General features: G+C 56.5%; 4 protein-coding genes across 5 annotated transcripts; 1 reads left to right on the plus strand and 3 right to left on the minus strand.

Moving 5' to 3' along the window:
- Positions 1-4,370: 4,370 nt before the first annotated feature.
- LOC140261333 (erythroblast NAD(P)(+)--arginine ADP-ribosyltransferase-like) lies at positions 4,371-5,623 on the minus strand. Its single transcript, XM_072354639.1, has 3 exons — positions 4,837-5,623; positions 4,549-4,587; positions 4,371-4,453 (listed from the first exon to the last, which is right to left on the minus strand). The coding sequence occupies exons 1-3, from the start codon at positions 5,621-5,623 to the stop codon at positions 4,371-4,373; spliced, it is 909 nt and encodes a 302-aa protein (XP_072210740.1).
- Positions 5,624-8,065: 2,442 nt separating this feature from the next.
- LOC140261842 (erythroblast NAD(P)(+)--arginine ADP-ribosyltransferase-like) lies at positions 8,066-9,317 on the plus strand. Its single transcript, XM_072355713.1, has 3 exons — positions 8,066-8,852; positions 9,101-9,139; positions 9,235-9,317. The coding sequence occupies exons 1-3, from the start codon at positions 8,066-8,068 to the stop codon at positions 9,315-9,317; spliced, it is 909 nt and encodes a 302-aa protein (XP_072211814.1).
- Positions 9,318-9,564: 247 nt separating this feature from the next.
- Positions 9,565-10,537, minus strand: IL18BP (interleukin 18 binding protein). Its single transcript, XM_072339889.1, has 4 exons — positions 10,457-10,537; positions 10,288-10,353; positions 9,911-10,034; positions 9,565-9,828 (listed from the first exon to the last, which is right to left on the minus strand). Exons 2-4 carry the CDS (start codon positions 10,346-10,348, stop codon positions 9,660-9,662), a joined length of 354 nt encoding a protein of 117 aa, XP_072195990.1. The 5' UTR covers positions 10,349-10,353; positions 10,457-10,537; the 3' UTR covers positions 9,565-9,659.
- A 68-nt stretch (positions 10,538-10,605) lies between these two features.
- RNF121 (ring finger protein 121) lies at positions 10,606-21,246 on the minus strand. Of its 2 annotated transcripts, XM_072339876.1 has the most exons (10): positions 21,168-21,246; positions 17,021-17,058; positions 16,326-16,467; positions 15,847-16,001; positions 15,477-15,584; positions 14,936-15,056; positions 13,901-14,034; positions 12,960-13,061; positions 12,901-12,911; positions 10,606-11,849 (listed from the first exon to the last, which is right to left on the minus strand). In XM_072339876.1, the coding sequence occupies exons 1-10, from the start codon at positions 21,222-21,224 to the stop codon at positions 11,776-11,778; spliced, it is 942 nt and encodes a 313-aa protein (XP_072195977.1). In that variant the 5' UTR covers positions 21,225-21,246; the 3' UTR covers positions 10,606-11,775. The 2 variants fall into 2 exon arrangements, with proteins under 2 accessions (XP_072195977.1, XP_072195967.1); XM_072339866.1 differs by lacking the exon at positions 12,901-12,911.
- Between the last annotated feature and the right edge of the window lie 303 nt (positions 21,247-21,549).

Below are 21,549 nucleotides of genomic sequence, written 5' to 3' on the forward strand. Positions count from 1 at the left end.
ACCCACCCTACAACACACCAACCCACCCCATGTTACATTGACCCATCCTACATCACCCCAACCCACCCTACAACACACCAACCCACCCCATGTTACATTGACCCATCCTACATCATGCCAACCCACCCTACATCACCCCAACCCATCCTACAACACCCCAACCCACCCCATGTTACGTTGACCCATCCTACATCACCCCAACCCATCCTACAACACACCAACCCACCCCATGTTACACTGACTACATCATGCCAGCCCACCCTACACAATGCCAACCCACCCCACACCGTACCACCCACCCTACAGCACACTAACCCACCCCACATCACTCCAACCCACCTCATATTACACCGACCCATCCCACATCATGCCAACACCAACACACCAAAGCTGGATTCAGCCCTCTCCACAGCACCCACCTCGATCCCATTCCACCCACACAACCACCACCCCTCTACCACATCCACGTACCATGCAGCACTGGGATCTCCAGTCCTGTCCCCTCATCCTACTGGGACCACCAATCCCTATGGTGCCCTGCAGCCCTGGGAACGCTTGCCCGGTGTAGGTGGCCACACTTGAAACGCTCATCCCCATCGTTCCACCAGCAGACCAGGATTGCCACCACCCCAGGAATGCCTGTCCCACCGCCCCGGGAGCAGCACTGGGAACGCCTGTCCCCAGCACATTGCAACACTGGAAATGCCAGTTCCCACCAGCCCAAGGGCTGAAGCACTGGAAACTCCTGTCCTCTCCTCCACGTGGCCCCGTGTGGCCTCCAGCTTGGCCACGGGTGCTGGTGAGGATGTCCTCAATAGGAAGACATTCCCCATTGGAAGGCGTCTTCGTTCACCTCTATCATTGAGGGTTGTGAAATATTCATGCTACGTTGGCGTTATGTTGTACCAGCGTTGTACTTTTAGCGTGGTGAACCCATTAAAAATAAAACGATATAACAAATAAATGAAGTGGAAAGTCGTGTTTCCTAGAGTCCGATGACCATCCGTGCACAAGTCACGCTCTTCCATCCTCCACCATCCCTTACAGCCACTCCTCATGCTCTGCCGTTCCCCAAAACACCTATTAGGATTGAAAAGCAGAGATGACAAACTCTACCCCGTCGTGATTCTGTGTGATTAATGGGTGGGGGACTCTTTGCAAAGCTTTCACCCTATTGGGTGATCCCGTGTCTCGGTGCCCGATAAATGTTGATACCTTCAGCTGAGGTTTCAAACCCCGTGAGCCCAGAGTTGGGTTTGGACTTCTGGACGTGGCTGTCCCCAATGAGGAGAGTAATTGTTGAGATCAGGAGGTTTAAACGTGCTCATTTGGGACCTGTTCTATCAGTTTGATTCACCTCCTGGCTTCTGGTTCATTGCGCTGCTTGTGCTCGTTGCTTTTGAAATGACCACCTTCGCTTCCAAAGGTCGAAAGCTGGTTTCTGGGATGAGATTTGGTCTTGTTTTGTTGGGGTTTTGGGGGTGGGTTTTGTTTGTTTGGTTGGTTGGGTTTTCCCCCAGTTTTTAGCCCAGGGGTTTGAAGGGAAGAACGCCACAACGGGGACAATAAAATTGCCTATAAAATTGTTCATAAATTAAAAGGGACTTTCTTGAAACGGTGACTTTATTTAGGAAATAATATGAGCTACTTGCACCTAAATAAGACTCCAAACCAGCAAATCCCATCTTAATTTATTAACGATGATATAAGAAGTCCCTGCAGATTCCCAGCTCGTGCTGGTTGAGAGTTTGGCCTCATTTCACACGTTGTTTCTAGGGAAAACCGGGGATAAGGTTTCCATTTTAAGTCTGACGTCCATCAGCTCTGACAGGTTAAAAGTCCAACGCTTCCCTCATCCACATCAGCATTCACCATGAAAAGGAGACGTTTAATAACATGGATGGGGGCTGAGCATGAGATAAATAATCAACCCTTTTGGGCTTAAAGTTATTGCTTTGTTAATAGTCCTGCAGATCTCAGCTGTATGGCGGTACAAGCCAAGACGAGTTAGTGGGAAGATACCTTATGCAAGTTGGCATGAAATAAGCTCAAAACTAGGGAAAGAAGTTGGATATTGGGAACGATTTCCACTCAAGATGAGTGGCGACGCATTGGGCTGCACAGGGAGGTGGTGGAGTCAGAACCAAGGGGATGTGGCACCGAGGGACGTGGTCAGTGGGCATGGTGGGATGGGTTGAGGTTGGCTTTGGGGATCTCCAAGGTCTTTTCCAACCTTAACAGGTCCATGATTCTATGATTCTAACCATTGTGAGACATGAGGGATGGTGTCCTTGCGGAGAGGGTCTAACTGTAGGTCACGACCAAGATGATTTAGTAGCCTTTTCTCATGTTTTGGCATGCTGCAGCCTTTGGGAAAGGAAGCAATGGGCTTGTGTCTGACTGTAATTCCTACCTCTGCCTTAGATTGAGTCGAACACTCCTATTTTCTACCGCTGCGGGGTAATTAGCTCATTGCAAAACCACTCGAGTGAGCAAACATATTTCACCGACAGATGAAAGGATTACAAGCGCAGAGCTAAATGCTTAGCTTTGGTGCGGTCTTGGAAGAAGTGGGAAAAGCTTAAGCTTTGCCACTGAGTGCCTGTTAAATAATGTAATTTATAGCTGCAGATGTGGGGTTAGAAGAGCTCTTCTAGCTCTGCCTTTGGAAACTCCACGCTCCAGCAATATCTGCTAACATTACAGACAGGGTCTGGGGATTAGCAGCATTCTACAACGGTGCTGTTCTACGTGAAGATCCTCAGAAAGATGCTGAAAATGTGCAAAGTGTTTAAGTCAAACCCAACCGAAAACCATGGGGAGCTGACTAATTTGCAAGGAAATTGCCATCGTTTACACTTCACAGTCGCTGTCAGTTCCACCAATGGCTTTGTTAATTGGTTTTGTTAACCCGTTGACTGTCCCAGTACTGATAAACCCTACATCAAGTGGCCCTCATAGCACCTTTGGAACACACGTGAGGTATTTTGGCCACACTGTGCACAAACAACGTTCTCCTTCAGTAAAAGAACTCTTTAAGCCAGCTCCCCACCTTGAGACAGCTTCCATGTGGAAGGGGATTCCCAGTAGAGTACTTATCGTTTCCAAGGGAAACTTGCTTTATTCCCCACCTTTTTCTCACCAACCCACAATGAAGTCAATCTGTTCCAACTTTCCTAACTACCCTAGAAGGCTTTTCCTTGATAACAACTCTATGCTTCTTCCTACTTCCTTTACAACCTCTTGGTTTTTTCTTTATTGTCAGACATCTTTTTTGTACTGGGGAGCCCAGAACTGGACACAGTATTCCAAATGAGGCCTTACCAGGGCAGAGTAGAGGGGGAGGATCACCTCCCTCGACCTGCTGGCCACGCTCTTTTTAATGCACCCCAGTATGCCATTGGCCTTTTTGGCCATGAGGGCACACTGCTGGTTCATGGCCGACCTGTCATCAACCCGCCTCACTGTCCACTCATCAATCCCACACTTCCTCAGCTTGGTTATAAGGATGGTTGGACTGGATGGTCTTGTAGGTCCTTTCCAACCTTGTGATTCTATGATTCTATGATCCTCCTGAGCCAGACCTTGTGGGAATCCCAGCCCCAACGATGATACCACATCTACTGTTCTATCAACACCCTCTTCCCAGCGCAGCAAGGCAAGATGGTCCATGTTGGCCAGTTCACCTCCTCCAGCCTCCAGAAGAAGGCCAATGAGTCTTTTGACCAGGACATCAACTTCTCAATGAAGCCCTGCTGTGTTGATTCCATCAAAGACTTCTTCCAGCCCGATGAGGACAAGGAAGTCCTCACCCCACCGTTCGAGACCTTTGAGGTCAACAATTTTAGCATAAAAAACCAAAGGATGAATATTCACTCATCTGCACTCCCAGTGGAGAGAAAAGCACTTGCAGCTTTGAGCTGGAGGAGGGTGCAGGCTGCCAGCAGGGCTCTCATGGAGAGAACATCTCTGCTGTTGGGGAACGTGTGGATATTTGGGAGCATGGGGAGCTGGAGGAACTTAATGCTCTGCAAAGCCATGGGGGTGTGCAGGGGAACGGGATGAATGGGATCGCGGTAGGGGGTTGGGTAGAGAGCTGCTCTGCGCCCTGCTATCCATGTCCAATGGGATCTACTCCAGGGAGGGGGCAAGGAGAGTGTGGTCATGCAGTTCAGCTTGGGGCCTGGAGCTGACCTCACTGTGGAGGTGAGCATGGCAGGACCCTCAAGCAAAGATGTCCAGCAGGTGTAACAATAGTGGCACAGGCTCCGGTGAAAAGCTCAAGCAGTACCTGGGGCCACCAGGACTGATGGGAATGTCATGGAGAGCTGTCCTGCTCCAAGAGATGGCAGCAGCATGGTGTGAGCAGCTCAGGGCTCTGCTATGGCTGCCAGGGCTGTGACTGCCACAAGGAGCAGCCAGAGGTGCTGGGGTTCCATGGGGATGCTCCCGCCTGGTGGGGGAACAGAGATGGGCATTAATGGCTGCGGGGGCTGCAAGCGGTGCCCAGCCTGGGCCAGGGGCTGCGGGGCCGGGGGCTCCTCTTACCGGCAATGAAATCACACGGCCGCTCCTTGCACCTTTTCTCTGCAAAGAAACAGCGAGTGATGCAGGGCTGCAGCACAGACAGGGCCCCCATGCACTGCAACCCTGCCGGGTGCAGAGCAGTCGGGTTGCAGCCATGAGCGGGGCCTGGCATCCAGTTCCCCATAGGCTCCCCATTGGCCGAGCTCCCCACCTCCCCATGGCCATGGCCTGCACACCCTCCCCACGCTCACGGCCTTCGGTGTCACCGATCCACCCGAGCTGCCCATTATGGAGCACTGCAGCCCTTACCCTTCACGAACTCGCAGTTGTAGGTGCTGTTCACCCCCTGGGAGCGGAGCTGGATGAAGGTTCCGTACTTGGTGTAGGTGAAGTTGGTGACGCTAAACTGCTCAAAGGGTGGGATGAGGACTTCATCCTCACCAGGAAAAGTGGAGAATTCCTTGATGGGGACACCATAGCAGGTCTCCAGTGAGAAGAAAGTATCCAGGCCAAAAGACTCAGAGACATTCTTCTGGAGGGAGGAGGAGGTGAACTGACCGAAGCGGACCACCTTGCCTTGCTGTGCCGTGAATCGGGTGCCCCTGACGCCGCGGTAGACGTGGTGGCATCGCTGGGGCTGGGATTCCCGCAGGGTCTGCAGGGCTCTGCTCAGCAGGAAGTGCAGCGTCTTGTAGGGGAAGGAACGCAGGTAGTGCTGCCGGGAGGTGCCGTCCCTTCGCGTGGCGGCGTTGAACTGGTGGTACAGTTTCCCCTCCATTGTGTACGCCAGCATGGCCGTGGCCTGATCCCGTCTCAGTGCTGGTGGGCGGTCGGCACGACCCCATCGATTTCTCCACTCCATGGCAGCAATTCTCCATCCCTCAGCATAGACCACATTGGTGAACTCGGTGCGGTTCAGCTCCTCCAGCTCATCCTCCATCATGCGGCTGCAGCCCCGGTACTGGTCATCAAAGGTGCTGTTGGCCATGTCCATCGCCACCTCCTTGAGTGCACCCAGGTCTCTCTTGCTGTTGGTGGCCAATGCACTGGCCAAGGAGCTGAGCAGCAGCACCCAGCCCACGTGCTGGTGCCCCATGTGCAGAAGGACCCAGGTGCCCATCTGTACACGCAGTGATTCCCCCAGCACAGCTCCACCAGCCCTGGAGCTGCAGCCCCAGCTCCACACAACATGAGACCCGTGACACACGAACGCGGCTGTTCTGCCTTTTTATAGTAACCCTGGCCAGCTCCCAAGGGTTATTTATAATTACATTTACGAGCTCTCAGAATACCTGTTGCTGCCGACTTGTTGGAAATGGCTGCGTGGACATGGTCAGGAAATGCACTTTAATCAATCATCCCCCCATTAGTTTACACGTACCGCCAACCAGAACGCCATGCTGGGCCTTGAGATGCAAGTCCAGTGGTGACATGGGTCCCTAGAAAGGTCTGAATCTTGCAATGACGCTCATTTCCTAAACAATCTCATTGATACCTGGACCAAAGGACGTGGCAGTGAGTGGGACCATCACACCCCTCACCACGCAGCAGCCTCCGGGAGATCCAGAGAACACCAGCTGATACAGAACAGACCAAGAGCGATGGGTACTGGGATGTTCAGACACTGGGACACACGTTTAGCAAAGGCCTCCAGGTTAATCAGCACCCAGGGGCTGCAGTCGAGCTGTCCCTGCCCAACCAAAACCCTCAGGCACTGGAGAAGAAGGAGATCAAGTCACTGTATCAGCGCCCGGCGTCTGGCTGCAGGCACAGTGGTTCGTCCTCATGCTCATCCAGCCTTTCTCTCGTGCTGTCATCTGGTATGGGATAAACCTTTGGTCAGGTGAGCTCAGCTGTTCTAGTTGCTTTTGCACGTCAACCACCTCCTTCATGCTTTCCCTCTCCCTTTCCCGTAAGCGAAAGTGAAAGGCACAGGGATTGTTCCCATGTTGGCAGGGACAGCACAGAAAGCAGCTGGGGGTCAGTGATAGCTGCTCCAAGGAACCAAAGGAAGGAAGGAAAGGCCCCAGCCAAGCCCTGAGTGCTCCCACCCCAGTGCTTAGGAGGCGTTCAGGTGATGCCCTCAGTGTGATGCACACTGCACACACAGTCGTTCCCCATCACAGCTCCACCAGCCCTGCAGCTGCAGCCAGCTTTGTCCCTTCTCCTCTTGGCATGGTTCTCTGCTTGGTACTGTGTCCAGTTTTGGGCACCACAGCACAAGAAAGATATGGAGGCACTGGAGCAGGTCCAGAGAAGGGCAACGAGGCTCGTGAAGGGCTTGGAGAATCAGCCCTACGAGGAGAGACTAAGGAAGCTGGGGCTGTTTAGTCTGAGGAAGAGGAGGCTGAGGGGAGACCTTATTGCCGTCTTCCAGTACCTGAAAGGTTCTTACAGTGAGAGTGGGGCAGGTCTCTTCTCACTAGTGACAAGTGACAGGACGAGGGGAAATGGCCTCAAGTTGCGCCAGGGCAAGTTCAGGTTGGATATTAGGAAGAACTTCTTTACCACAACCCCGTGGCTGTGATCCCCAGAGCTTCATGACCCCAACACTGAGGTCCTGGGCTGCCCTCCATGACCAGCACTCCCACAGGGGTTAGAGCAGTCAGGACTTAGCTGGAGCCTTTCCTTTCCTTCCTTCCTTTGGTCCCTTGGAGCAGCTATCAGTGATCCCCAGCTGCTTTCTGTGCTGTCCCTGCCAACATGGGAACAATCCCTGTGCCTTTCACTTTCGCTTACGGGAAAGGGAGAGGGAAAGCATGAAGGAGGTGGTTGACGTGCAGAAGCAACTGGGACAGCTGAGCTCACCTGACCAAAGGTTTATCCCATACCAGATGACAGCACGAGAGAAAGGCTGGATGAGCATGAGGACGAACCACTGTGCCTGCAGCCAGACGCCGGGCGCTGATACAGTGACTTGATCTCCTTCTTCTCCAGTGCCTGAGGGCTTTGGTTGGGCAGGGACAGCTCGACTGCAGCCCCTGGGTGTCGATTAACCCGGAGGCCTTTGCTAAACGTGTGTCCCAGTGTCTGAACATCCCAGTACCCATCGCTCTTGGTCTGTTCTGTATCAGCTGGTGTTCTCTGGATCTCCTGGAGGCTGCTGCGTGGTGAGGGGTGTGATGGCCCCACTCACTGCCACGTCCTTTGGTCCAGGTATCGATGAGATTGTTTAGGAAATGAGCGTCATTGCAAGATTCAGACCTTTCTAGGGACCCATGTCACCACTGGACTTGCATCTCAAGGCCCAGCATGGCGTTCTGGTTGGCGGTACATGTAAACTAATGCGGGGATGATTGATTAAAGTGCATTTCCTGACCATGTGCGCCAAGTCACAAGCAACAATTCTCAGAGCTCCTAGAAATAATCGCAAATATCCCCAGGGAGCCGACCAGGGTTACAATACAAAGGCAGAAGAGCCAAGGTCGTGTGTCACGGGGCGCATGTTGTGTGGAGCTGGGGCTGCAGCTCCGGGGCTGGTGGAGCTGTGCTGGGGGAATCACTGCGTGTACAGATGGGCACCTGGGTCCTTCTGCACATGGGGCACCAGCACGTGGGCTGGGTGCTGCTGCTCAGCTCCTTGGCCAGTGCGTTGGCCACCAACAGCAAGAGAGACCTGGGTGCACTCAAGGAGGTGGCGATGGACATGGCCAACAGCACCTTTGATGACCAGTACCGGGGCTGCAGCCGCATGATGGAGGATGAGCTGGAGGAGCTGAACCGCACCGAGTTCACCAATGTGGTCTATGCTGAGGGATGGAGAATTGCTGCCATGAGGTGGAGTAATCGATGGGGTCGTGCCGACCGCCCACCGGCACTGAGACGGGATCAGGCCACGGCCATGCTGGCGTACACAATGGAGGGGAAACTGTACCACCAGTTCAACGCCGCCACTCGAAGGGACGGCACCTCCCGGCAGCACTACCTGCGTTCCTTCCCCTACAAGACGCTGCACTTCCTGCTGAGCAGAGCCCTGCAGACCCTGCGGGAATCCCAGCCCCAGCGATGCCACCACGTCTACCGCGGCGTCAGGGGCACCCGATTCACGGCACAGCAAGGCAAGGTGGTCCGCTTCGGTCAGTTCACCTCCTCCTTCCTCCAGATGGATGTCGCTCAACATTTTGGCCTGGATACCTTCTTCTCACTGGAGACCTGCTATGGTGTCCCCATCAAGGAATTCTCCAGATTCCCCGATGAGGATGAAGTTCTCATCCCACCCTTCGAGCAGTTCAGGGTCATCAGTTTCAGATACACCAAGTATGGGATCTTCATTGAGCTCCGCTCCCAGGGGATGAACAGCACCTACAACTGCGAGTTCGTGAAGGGTAAGGGCTGCAGTGCTCCACAATGGGCAGCTCGGGTGGATCAGTGACACCGAAGGCCGTGAGCGTGGGGAGGGTGTGCAGGTTTTGGCCATGGGGAGGTGGGGAGCTCGGCCAACAGGAGCCTATGGGGAACTGGAGGCCAGGCCCCACTTGTGGCTACAGCCCGACTGCTCTGCGCCCTGCGGGGTTGCAGTGCAGGGGGGCCCTGTCTGTGCTGCAGCCCTGCATCACTCTCTGTTTCTTTGCAGAGAAAAGGTGCAAGGAGCGGCCGTGTGATTTCACTGCCGGTAAGAGGAGCCCCCGGCCCCGCAGCCCCTGGCCCAGGCTGGGCACCGCGTGCAGCCCCCGCAGCCATTAATGCCCATCTCTGTCCCCCCACCAGGCGGGAGCATCCCCATGGAACCCCAGCACCTCTGGCTGCTCCTTGTGGCAGTCACAGCCCTGGCAGCCATAGCAGAGCCCTGAGCTGCACACCATCCCATTGCCGCCCCTCCGCGTGGACAGGAGGGCAGCCAAGTGCCTGCAATGCATCTCATGGAGCCTGCAGACGCTGCTTTCCAACTGCTGATGCTTTGGGTGCCGCTGTGGGTCGTGGAACAACAGCTCAGATCCATCCACAGCTCTTCCACAATAATAAAAGCGCCGCTTTCGTTGCTTTTATTTACTGCATCTCCCAGCCCGGCGCACGCAGCTCAAACAAGCAGCTGCTTTTCATGCAGCCCCTCGGCCCCTCAAGCAGCATCCTATGGGGCAGCCCTCATCCCACGCTGTAGGGCTCACACTCGGTCTCAGCTCATTCCCCCACCCTCATTGCTGAGGGGGTGGCGGATCCGATGGGGCCCATTTCAGCTCCCTGATATCGGAACCATCGGGGCTGAGCAGCACGCAGGTGAAGTTGGTGTTCAGGTCCTGGAAGCTGAATGAGGTGAAATGCAAATCCCGGCGGAGGGTCAGCAGCGAACCCCGCGTTTCCTCACTGCGGGACAAACGGGTCCATCAGCCCTGGTGTACCCTCCATCCCCATTAGGGTGGTGATGGGGGGGTGGGATGGGGCTCACCGCAGCGCCCCTTCGTGCACGTTGTGCTGCAGCTGCTCCACGAAGGAGCCGTTTCCCAACCAGTAGAGCAGCGTCAGCTCCGGGTGAGCGCTCTCAGCCTCGCAGGAGACGCTCACGTTGCTGCCTGGTTGGAGGTGGGGGTGGAAGAGGCGATGGGCTCATACCTTGGGGTGGGGGTGGGAAGGGGGGTGCAGCAGCAAAACCCCCCCGCTTCACCCATCGCAGCCCGCAGGGATCCCACCCGCTCCCCTCCCAGCTCTCAGCCGTAGCGCGGTGCAGCTGACGACCCCTTCTTCTTCCCCCCCCAACCCTCTACCTGGAATTAGGGGTGGAGGGGGGGGGGGGGAGGCTCGGAGCAGCCCCTCGCTGTCACTCACCCATCTGGGGGGGCTGCGCCGGGGTCGTCAGCCGGGTGATGCGGGGGGGCTGCGGGACCATGGCGGCTGCGGGACGGGGTGGGGTGAAGGGCATGGGGTGGTGAACCAGCCCCTCCCCATCCCAGACCCCACAAACCGCCCCCCCCCAAAATAAATGCCCTCCCTTTACCTGCGGTGCAAGAGGCGAAGGCGCAGCAGAGCAGGAGGGGCAGCAGCCGGCGGTTGGATGGCACTGCGGGCACAAACTGAGCTGAGCTCCGGGTCGCAGCCCCCTCCCCGACCCCCCGACCCCCATATACCCCCAAGCCCATCCCCGGAGCGCCGTGCCTGTACTGTCGGAGCGTGGGCACGGAGCCATCGTGCGGCAGAGCTCGGGACGGCTCCACTTTATGGACGGGGAGCGGTGAGTCAGAGCTGCTGCCCTCCCTTCTCCCTTTTCCCGTAAAGCGGGGATGTCCCCACGGCCGTCACAGCGCCGATCCCCATCGGGGGGAACCCCCGGCCCTCCTCCTCCTCTTCCTCCTCTTCCTCCTCCTCCATCCCTCGGCCCGACGCAGCGTTAATGAAGGGCGAGGTGTCCCCTGGAAGCGTTTGGAGACGTTTTATTTCTGCCTTGGACCATCCCCATCTTCGGGATCTCGTCTTTCGTTTCAGGGCACGGATACCCACCACCCAACGAAGAGCTTTGGGCCCCTAAAACGGGAACGATGGGGGGGGGGGGGGGGAAGGGGAAGGGATGAGCCAGCGTGGCATCCTTGTGATGCAGCCGCGTGGCTCAACCGCGGCACCCAACAACGAAGCCGGAGCTTCCCAGAGCAAAGCAGTTCCCCCTTCAGCCCCATCGCGGCTCCTTCCCTTCCATCCGCTGACCATAGAGGCGTTGAGGTGCCCATAGGTGTCCCCGCTGCTCCAGGGCTCCCAACAGCGGGGCACGTAGAAAAGAAGGTGTACAAAATGCCCTTGGGTTCGGGTTCGGCTCCTTTTTCTCTCCCTGCCATCAAAAGTCGGGTCCGTTTCGGGGTCGTTACGCGCCTTCCCGTGGTCAATTCGGCCTATTCCCAAAGCCAGAATAACCCGGAGATGAGCCTCGGTCCGTTCATAGAGAGCAATAGAAGCTGGCAGCATTGGAAGATCCAGCCCCTTCGCCTCCAGGGCCGATCCGTTCTCATCCAAGGGCGCCATAAAACCCAGTTTCGGTTTCGGTTTCGTTCCGGTTCTTAAATACCTTCATGAAAAGAATCGTTAAAAATAACCAGGTCCGGATCCCGGATGGGAATGAAGGCTGAGTCCGTGTTGATGTCAATCCCAACCCCCTCCCCTCCACACACACCAAGGGGGGACCGAACCCCTCTCCGTGTGGGGATGGACGGATGCGGCCGGCGCTGTGCTGTGCCCATGGAGGGGATGGTGAGGGGGGGGGGAAATGGGGGGCTGCCAGCCCTTATTCCAGGCCCAGGATGTAGTTGATGCCCTGCACCAGGCCGATGATCACGGGCTGCCAAGCCACCAGGTAGCGCAGCCAATCCAGCAGCTGCCCGTACATGACGTGAGGCCTCTCCCAGCTGCGTGGAAACGAGTGAAGGAAGCACCAACGTGGGTTTAAGATGGTGGGTTTCAGCTCAGCTTTGGTTGGCAATGGGTCTATTTCTCCTCTCTGGAAGCATCCAAGGCCAGGATGGATGGGGCTGCGAGCAGCCTGGGCTATGGGAGGCGTCCCTGACCACATGGCAAGGGGTTGGGATTGGGTGAGTTTTAAGGTCCCTTCCAACCCAAACCCTTCTGTCACTCTATTTTGCACGTGAAGTCAGTCAGCTGTGCGGCCTGATCCCTTACCTGGGATGAACACACACCATGGCCATGCCTGCCTACAGTAGGAGCAGGAACTATTAAGGTCCCTTCCAACCCAACCTACTTTGGGTTCCCTGCTTCTTGGCTTCTATGGATGGGTCCCTTCCAACCCAACCTACTTTGGGTTCTCTGCTTCTTGGCTTCTATGGATGGGTCCCTTCCAACCCAACCCACTTTGGGTTCTGTGCTTCTTGGCTTCTATGGATGGGTCCCTTCCAACCCAACCCATTTTGGGTTCTCTGCTTCTTGGCTTCTATAGATGGGTCCCTTCCAACCCAACCTACTTTAGGTTCTCTGCTTCTTGGCTTCTATGGATGGGTCCCTTCCAACCCAACCCACTTTGGGTTCTGTGCTTCTTGGCTTCTATGGATGGGTCCCTTCCAACCCAACCTACTTTGGGTTCTGTGCTTCTTGGCTTCTATAGATGGGTCCCTTCCAACCCAACCCATTTTGGGTTCTGTGCTTCTTGGCTTCTATGGATGGGTCCCTTCCAACCCAACCTACTTTGGGTTCTCTGCTTCTTGGCTTCTATAGATGGGTCCCTTCCAACCCAACCCACTTTGGGTTCTCTGTTTCTTGGCTTCTATGGATGGGTCCCTTCCAACCCAACTCATTTTGGGTTCTCTGCTTCTTGGCTTCTATGGATGGGTCCCTTCCAACCCAACCTACTTTGGGTTCTCTGCTTCTTGGCTTCTATGGATGGGTCCCTTCCAACCCAACCTACTTTGGGTTCTCTGCTTCTTGGCTTCTATGGCTGGGCTCCACAGGGCTGGGAGCTGAAGCCAAGCTGCCATCCCAGCTCCTCCAACACAGAGAAAGGATACGGGTTACTGAACATCCTCTTGAGGTCCACCTTCTCTTTGCAGTATGGACACGTCTGCTTCTTCCCCACGATGCACCAACCCCGGATGCAGAACTCGTGGAAGCTGGAGAGCGGCGTTAAGGGGGAACCTCCTGGGAGGAACTGGCTCTGCATGCTGGGTGAGGACGGCAACGTTGCAAAACCTTTCCTAGAAGGCCCAGAACCTTCCAGATACAGAGGAAGGGGCTGAGGGCGCAGGAAGGGCAGTGAGACCCCACTGAGGGATAGGAGCCAGCAGTGGGGCATGGGGAAGCAATAGGGCCTGGGAGGCCCGACAGCAAATCATGTGTGCATCACACGCCCCAACTGCAACAGCTCACCAGTTCCTTTAATACTTCTGACCCCGTTGCTGTGCTCTGTCAGAGCAGCAAAGGGATTTGCCCAATGCAAACAAAACCCCAAGGAGTCACAGCAACGTGTGACACAGACGGAACCAGAACCACGAGGTCCGGCTGTGGGGAAAGGCAAGGCGGGCTCCTCACCCACAGGGCAGCCAACACAAACCCGCTCAAGCAAAACCCCACAGGGTTCCCTCACCTCTGCTCCACCCCCTCCAGCAGCCACAAGCTCAGCCCCACGGCTGTGAGCATTCCCAAGTATACTGCAGCACTCGGGAAAGCACCTGGCTGCAAACAACGTGACAGCAAATCCCCACCGCCACCCCTTGAGTCAGAGTGGGAAGAAAAGAAAACACAACTGATCAGCAGGGCTGAACAAAGAAACAAAGCCACTTCCACTTTCGGAACTGCCAACAACAGCTGGAGGTTGAGTGGAAATTCCACACGGGGTTGGGAGACGTTGGCCATTTCCATTTGCAACATCAGCACAGCAGCCCGGGACGCCGCATGTTTTTGAATGGGGAAAGCTGCAGCGTTCCTATAAGGCTGTGGAGGAGAAGGATACACGTGGTTGCAGGAGAGCCTGTACGTGTTCTCGATGATCCCCTCCTCGTTGACGTCCACGAAGATCTGCTGGCCGCAGACGGCGCAGACGCTGTCGGAGAGGTGCTTGGTGGGCATCCCCGAGGCACTGTAGAACTAAGCAAGGACAGAGCACAGTTATGGAGGGCTGGGGCAGAACCCGAGCTTTTGGGGCTGAAAAACCTTTTATTGGGTCCATAAGGGGGGGCATTACAGCAGTTCCCCGTCTGCCTGGAGATGGGGAGCTCAGCAATGGGTGCGGTGCTCCGGATTTGACCCCCTCAGGGTAGAGCAGAGGGGAGAAGCACCGTTCTCACTCTGCTGGCCACATTCTGTGCCATGCACCTCATAGTTCCATTGGACTTCTTGGCCACCAGAGTACATTGCTGCCTCATGGTCAGCCTGGGGTCAACTGTTGGCCAACCATTGGCCAATTCATTGTCCTTCTTGGCCACCAGGAATCACTGCTGATTCAATGGTCACCTGGTGGCCAACCAGGACACCACTGGCCTTCTAGGCTACCAGGACACGTCGCTGTATCGTGGTCAATGGTTGGCCAACCACTGGCCAACCAAGACTCTGTTGGCCTCTGTTGGCAGCAGGAATCACTGCTGCCCCATGGTCAGCCTGTGTTCAACCGTTGGCCAACCACTGGCCAATCAAGACTCTATTGGCTTTCTTGGCCTTCAGGTCAGACTGCTGCCTCGTGGTCAACTGTTGGCCAACCAAGACTCCATTGGCCTTCTTGGCCACCAGGAATCACTGCTGCCTCAATGGTCAGCATGTGGCCAACCAAGACCCCATTGGCCTACCCTTGCACTGGGTATGAGCCACAGGGAACTGTGGCTACAGATGAAGAACTGATGCACCTAGGGCATGGCCCCAAGAACATGACCACACTTCAGCACCAGAGATTTTAAGGGCTCATGTGGATTTCAATGCACCTTCCCATTTTGAGGAGGTAAAAGCTGCAAGCAGCTTGACCCCAGTCCCTGTTATCGGGGCAGCCCTCACTCACCCCAATGGTGGAGGCCATGTAGTCTGCACACATCTCTGCAAAGTCCCGCTCCAGGACCCCATAGTAAAGACCATAGAAGAGGAGAGAGATGCCAAAGTCCATCGCGTCTTCTGGTTTGATTCTACAACAAATGACACCAAGAGCTTTGCTGCAGGGTTAGGGTTAGGCACATCTGCTCCAAATCAGGCCTCACTTAACAGTTCCACGTCTCTACTGGCTGCTGCCAGGTCTGCTCAGTATTGAAGAAGGAATTAATCTCTTTGAAATGAAAGCTGGTTTGGGATAAAGCCCTCATCTACCACCAGACCCGGGCTGGCTGCTTGCTGCAGGTTTATTAGAGGAGCAAAGAATATCCCAGGCTGGACAGGCACGGAGCAGGAGGGAGCAGCTCCCCATCAGCATCTCGTCACGATGCCATCAATAGGGGAGAGGACTCCCCAGAAGCCTCTTTGGTCTCCTGCCTCCATTCAGCAGCTGGTTTTGACTCATTCCCCGTGGTCTGACACATCCCCCAGCACTCGGACCCGAAAGAGTCGCTCACCTGAATAATAAGTTCAGACCGAACAGTGTAAACATGACAGCCATGTACCCCACGATCCCAGTGGCGTAGCTCATCTTGTATATTAGCAGAAACCACTTATAAACCAGCCTGCAGGAGGAAAGGAGAAGCTGATCACCTCCTCTAAACGAACAGAATTGTTCTACTTTCCAAATGAGGGATTTCAGCTCCTCACGGCATCAGAGAGGTTGGATATTTAATTCAGCGTATAGATCTACCTCTGCTACGGCAGCCTTAGGACACCCAAAGCAGAAGTTGAAGGCTAGGATTTGTGGCGCTGCGACCCAAAAGGGCTCTTTGTAGTGCTCAACCCTGGGGCTGTTTGCTCAACCCCGGGGCTGTTTGCACTCACCTGGGCGTTGTTTGCACCAAGGGTTTCCGTGTGGCTCTGAAGGTGACGAAAGCTGTGACTGCTGAGAAGAGCACCCAGATGACCAGGAACCGCCACCAGTAGAGTTTGATTGTGAAATACAGAGGCACCACCCACATCTGGAAGAGGGTGACCATCTGCGAGGACACAGGAGAGGAGCGTTACGCCTGGGGCTCTTGTGGAGGAGAACGGGACAGGTTGGGTTTACATTTAGGATATAGGGAGCTAGGAGATCTGGTTTAGTGGTTTGCTGTAGGTATGGTAAAGGGAGGACGTTGGATCTTGTAGGTCCTTTCCGACCTTGTGATTCTCTATGATTACACAGAGGTCTTGCTTGGAAACGTGCTAAGAAAGCCACGAGGTTCGTTTCCCCTCATCCCTTTCTGCATCACCTTTAACACAGCAGGTGAAATCAGCTCCATCCGTGGCCTGGTATGAAAGCACTACATCAACCCACTTACATTATAGGAGCGTGGGTGCCTCTGCTTCCATTGAACCAGCAGGAGCTGTGCCACCACCAGCGTGGCGATGAGGATGAGGACCATTTCGGCGTGCATGGCCTCGTGGCCGCGGTGCTTGGCGTGCATCAGCGCGTGTTCCACCCTGCAGCAAGAGGGAAGAGGCAGATAAAGAGCAGGAGGGCACAGAGCAGGCCGAGGGCACGGCATGGCTGCCCGCACCGCTGGATAAAGGGATAAGGGCAGCTCTATAAGTTGCCCTACAGAGACTATAGATCAACATGGGCAACCCCCAGCAATAAGCGATGGCCACAGAGCTGTTCTCTGCTGACACCTGTGGTTTCCTGCATGCAGTGCTGCACGGCCACAAGCCAGGGCTGAATGAGGGTGTGTAACAGCCCGGATCTGCGGTTTTAAAGCCAAAAAGATGGTTCTGGTTAGGATAAATAATCCCAATCCAACAGGCAAAGCCAATTCTCTGATCTGCAGGAAGCGTCAAGTAGTTGATAATGAGAACAGATGAGCCCCAGTGGGTTTGTCAGCAAGTGTGCAGCCTGCAATTGGCTTGGCCAAGAGAGAAGGTGGGATAAGCAGCGAGCGCTCCGAAGGGCAAACATCAGCACTGATGCTATGGGGCTCCTGCTGCCCTCCAGCATAAAGCACTGCTTTATGGGGAAGGCTGACAGCAGCCAACTCACCTCCATCTCTCTTCTGGGGACAGGTGGGAAAGGTCGACCTAAGGAGGCAAAAAGAAAAGAGCACAACAGCAACGTTGGAGCAGCAATGGCAGCCTCAAGGGTTGGCTGCTTTTGCTTGTCTCTTATTACCCCAAATGAGGAGTGAGGCAGCAAACGGCCTCGAGGAGGAAACTTGCAAGCTCAGGAGTTGGAAACCTCTGGCTCTATTTCCTCCTTTCTTTTTGCTTTCAACCTTTGCCTTAGAACCAAAGCAGCCTCCAGCAGCAGCAGCAGCAAATCACCTCCCTGCACGGCTTATCTCAGCACCCATAAGAAGTCCCAGCAAGGACTCTGCTATCAGGCTCCAACATCACACTCTGTGCACAAGGGGCACGGCTCCAACCTTTGTCCTCACCTGCTCCCGCTGCGTCCCCAGGGCTGTGCACAACAACCCAGGTTGTGGATGCCCCCATCCCTGCAGGAAACCCCCCCACAGCCCCCAGCAACCCCCATAGCTCAGTATAACCCCCATAGCTCAGTATAACCCCCATAGCTCAGTATAACCCCCATAGCTCAGTATAACCCCCATAGCTCAGTATAACCCCAATAGCTCAGTATAACCCCCATAGCTCAGTATAACCCCCATAGCTCAGTATAACCCCCATAGCTCAGTATAACCCCCATAGCTCAGTATAACCCCCATAGCTCAGTATAACCCCCATAGCTCAGTATAACCCCCATAGCTCAGTATAACCCCCATAGCTCAGTATAACCCCCATAGCTCAATAGAACCCCCATAGCTCAATAGAACCCCCATAGCTCAGTATAACCCCCATAGCTCAGTATAACCCCCATAGCTCAATAGAACCCCCATAGCTCAGTATAACCCCCATAGCTCAGTATAACCCCCATAGCTCAGTATAACCCCCATAGCTCAGTATAACCCCCATAGCTCAACATAGCCCCCTTTGAGGGCTCCTTCCCTCTGCAGCCGCAGACCTCAGCCCCAAGGTAACCCCAGGACCCCCACAGAGCTCCCCAAAGCCACCAGCCCTCAGTCCTCCCACCCCACAGACCCCCACAGGCCCCTATAGTCCCCTACAGACCCCCATAGGCCCCTCACAGGCCCCAACAGACTCCCATAGACCCCTCATAAGCCCCCTCAGGCCCCCATAGGCCCCCACAGACCCCTCATAGGCCCCCACAGACTCCTCATAGGCCCCCATAGGTCCCCACAGGACCCTCATAGGCCCTCATAGTCCCCTACAGACCCCCATAGGTCCCCATAGGCCCGTACAGACCCCCCATAGGCCCCTCACAGGCCCCAACAGACCCCCTCATAGGCCCCAACAGACTCCCACAGACCCCTCATAGGCCCCCACAGACCCCCATAGCCCCCAACAGACTCCCATAGACCCCTCATACGCCCCTCATAGGCCCCCATAGGCCCCTCACAGGCCCCCACAGACCTCTCATAGACCCCTCATAGGCCCCCACAGACCCCTCATAGACCCCCATAGGTCTCCACAGGACCCTCATAGTCCCCAACAGACTCCCATAGGCCCCTCACAGGCCCCCACAGACCACTCATACGCCCCTCATAGGCCCCCACAGGCCCCTTATAGGCCCCTCACAGGCCCCCACAGACCCCCATAGGTCCCCACAGGCCCCTCATATGCCCCCCACAGACCCCCATAGGTCCCCACAGGACCCTCATAGGCCCTCATAGTCCCCTACAGACCCCCCATAGGCCCCCACAGACCCATCATATGTCCACACAGGACCCTCATAGGCCCTCATAGTCCCCCACAGACCCCCATAGATCCCCATAGGCCTCCATAGGCCCCTACAGACACCCACAGGCCCCCACAGGCCCCATAGTCCTCCACAGACCCCTCATAGGCCCCCATAGGCCCCCATAGGCCCCTCCATGCCCCTCATAGGCCACTCACAGGCCCCCATAAGCCCCTCACAGGCCTCCACAGACCCCCATAGGTCCCTAATACACCTCCATAAGCCTCTCATAGGCCCCCATAGGCCCCTCACAGGCCCCAACAGAGCCCCATAGGACCCTCATAGACACCCCACAGGCCCCATAGGCCCCTCACAAGCCCCAACAGACCCCCATAGGCCCCTCATAGGCCCCAACAGACTCCAATAGACCCCTCATAGGCCCCCATAAGCCTCTCATAGGCCCCCACAGACCCCAACAGACCCCTCATAGACCCCCATGACCCCTCCAGGCCCCTCATAGGCCCCCATAAGCCTCTCATAGGCCCCCACAGGCCCCTCATAGACCCCTCATACGCCCCTCACAGGTCCCCACAGACCCCCATAGACCCCTCATAGGCCCTCATAGTCCCCCACAGACCCCCATAGGTCCCCACAGGACCCTCATAGGCCCACATAGTCCCCTACAGACCCCCCATAGGCCCCTCATAGCCCTCCATAGTCCCCCACAGACCTCTCATAGACCCCTCATAGGCACCCACAGACCCCCATAGGCACCCACAGACCCCCATAGGCCCCTCCAGGCCCCTCATAGACCCCCATAAGCCTCTCATAGGCCCCTCACAGGCCCCCAAAGGCCCCTCATAGACCCCCTATAGTCCCCCACAGACCCTCATAATCCCCCATAGATCCCCATAATCCCCCCATAGCCCCCCATTGGCCCCCATAGGCTCCCATAGACCCACATAGGCCCCTCATAGACCCCTCATACGCCCCTCACAGGCCCCCACAGACCCCCATAGGCCCCCACAGGCCACAACAGACTCCCATAGGCCCCTCATAGGCCCCCATAGTCCCCCATAGGCCCCTCCAGGCCCCTAATAGACCTCCATAAGCCTCTCATAGACCCCCATAGGCCCCTCACAGGCCCCAACAGACCCCCATAGGACCCTCATAGTCCCCCCCAGACCCCTCACAGGCCCCCATAGGCCCCCAAAGGCCACAACAGACCCCCATAGGACCCTCATAGGCCCCCATGACCCCTCCAGGCCCCTCATAGACTCCCATAAGCCTCTCATGGGCCCCTCACAAACCCCCACAGACCCCTCATAGGCCCCTCACAGGCCCCAACAGACCCCCATAGGCCCCTCATAGGCCACTCACAGGCCCCCAGAGACCCCTCATAGACCCCTCATAGTCCCCCACAGATCCCTCATAGGCCCCCACAGACCCCCCATAGGCCCCCAAAGGCCACAACAGACTCCCATAGTCCCCCATAGGCCCCCATAGGCCCCTCATAGACCCCCATAAGCCTCTCATAGGCCACTCACAGGCCCCCAAAGGCCCCTCATAGACCCCCCATAGTCCCCCCCAGACCCCTCATAGGCTCCCATAGACCCCCATAGGACCCCAAAGGCCACAACAGACTCCCATAGACCCCTCATAGACCCCCATAGGCTCCAACAGACTCCCATAGACCCCTCATAGGCCCCCATAGTCCCCCACAGACCCCCATATGTCCCCCACAGGCCCCTCATAGGCCCCCACAGACCCCTCATAGACCCCCATAGGCCCCTCATAGGCCCCAACAGACTCCCATAGACACCTCATAGTCCCCCACAGACCCCTCATAGGCCCCCACAGAACTCCATAGGCCCCTCACAGGCCCCCATAGACCCCCACAGGCCCCCATAGGCCCTCATAGTCTCCTACAGACCCCCCAGAGGCCCCCACAGACCCCTCATAGGTTCACACAGGACCCTCATAGGCCCTCATAGTCCACCTCAGACCCCCATAGATCCCCATAGGCCTCCATAGGCCCCTACAGACCCCCATAGGCCCCCACAGGCCCCATAGTCCCCCACAGGCCCCTCATAGGCCCCCATAGTCCCCCATAGGCCCCTCCATGCCCCTCACAGGCCCCAATAGACCCCTCATAGGCCACTCACAGGCCCCCATAAGCCCCTCACAGGCCTCCACAGACCCCCATAGGTCCCTAATAGACCTCCATAAGCCTCTCATAGGCCCCCACAGACCCCCATAGGCCCCTCACAGGCCCCAACAGACCCCCATAGGACCCTCATAGACCCCCATAGGCCCCTCATAGACCCCTCACAAACCCCCACAGACCCCTCATAGACCCCCCACAGACCCCCATAGGCCCCTCCATGCCCCTCATAGCCCCCTATAGTCCCCCATATCCCCCCCCCGCCCCCACCTCTTCCGCCTCGCGCTCTCCGTGGCCGCCAACCTCCACCTCCAGCACGGCCGCCATCTTGCCGCCCCCCCCACCCCCCCCTACTGACACGCCAGCTCCTTCCGCCGCCCTCCTCCAATCACCTCCCACCTCACCGCCCTTCCGTCCAATCGCTGCGCTCGGCGCTAGGAGCTCGACCAATCAGCGTCGAGAAGGGGCGGGACGGCTGTCAGAAGAGCCTCTTTAGCGCTGTCAAGTTTCGAGGACCGTGGTGTATTTCCGCTTCCGGAAACATGGCGGCGCCCTCCCGTGTGTCCATAGGGAACGAACATGGCGGACGGGCGCTACCGGAGAACTCCACATCCCATCGTGCACCGCGCCTGAGGGTCGGAGGTTTGGGCGG

Source organism: Excalfactoria chinensis, chromosome 1 (genome assembly GCF_039878825.1).
Source record: "Excalfactoria chinensis isolate bCotChi1 chromosome 1, bCotChi1.hap2, whole genome shotgun sequence".
Classification (NCBI taxonomy): domain Eukaryota; kingdom Metazoa; phylum Chordata; class Aves; order Galliformes; family Phasianidae; genus Excalfactoria; species Excalfactoria chinensis.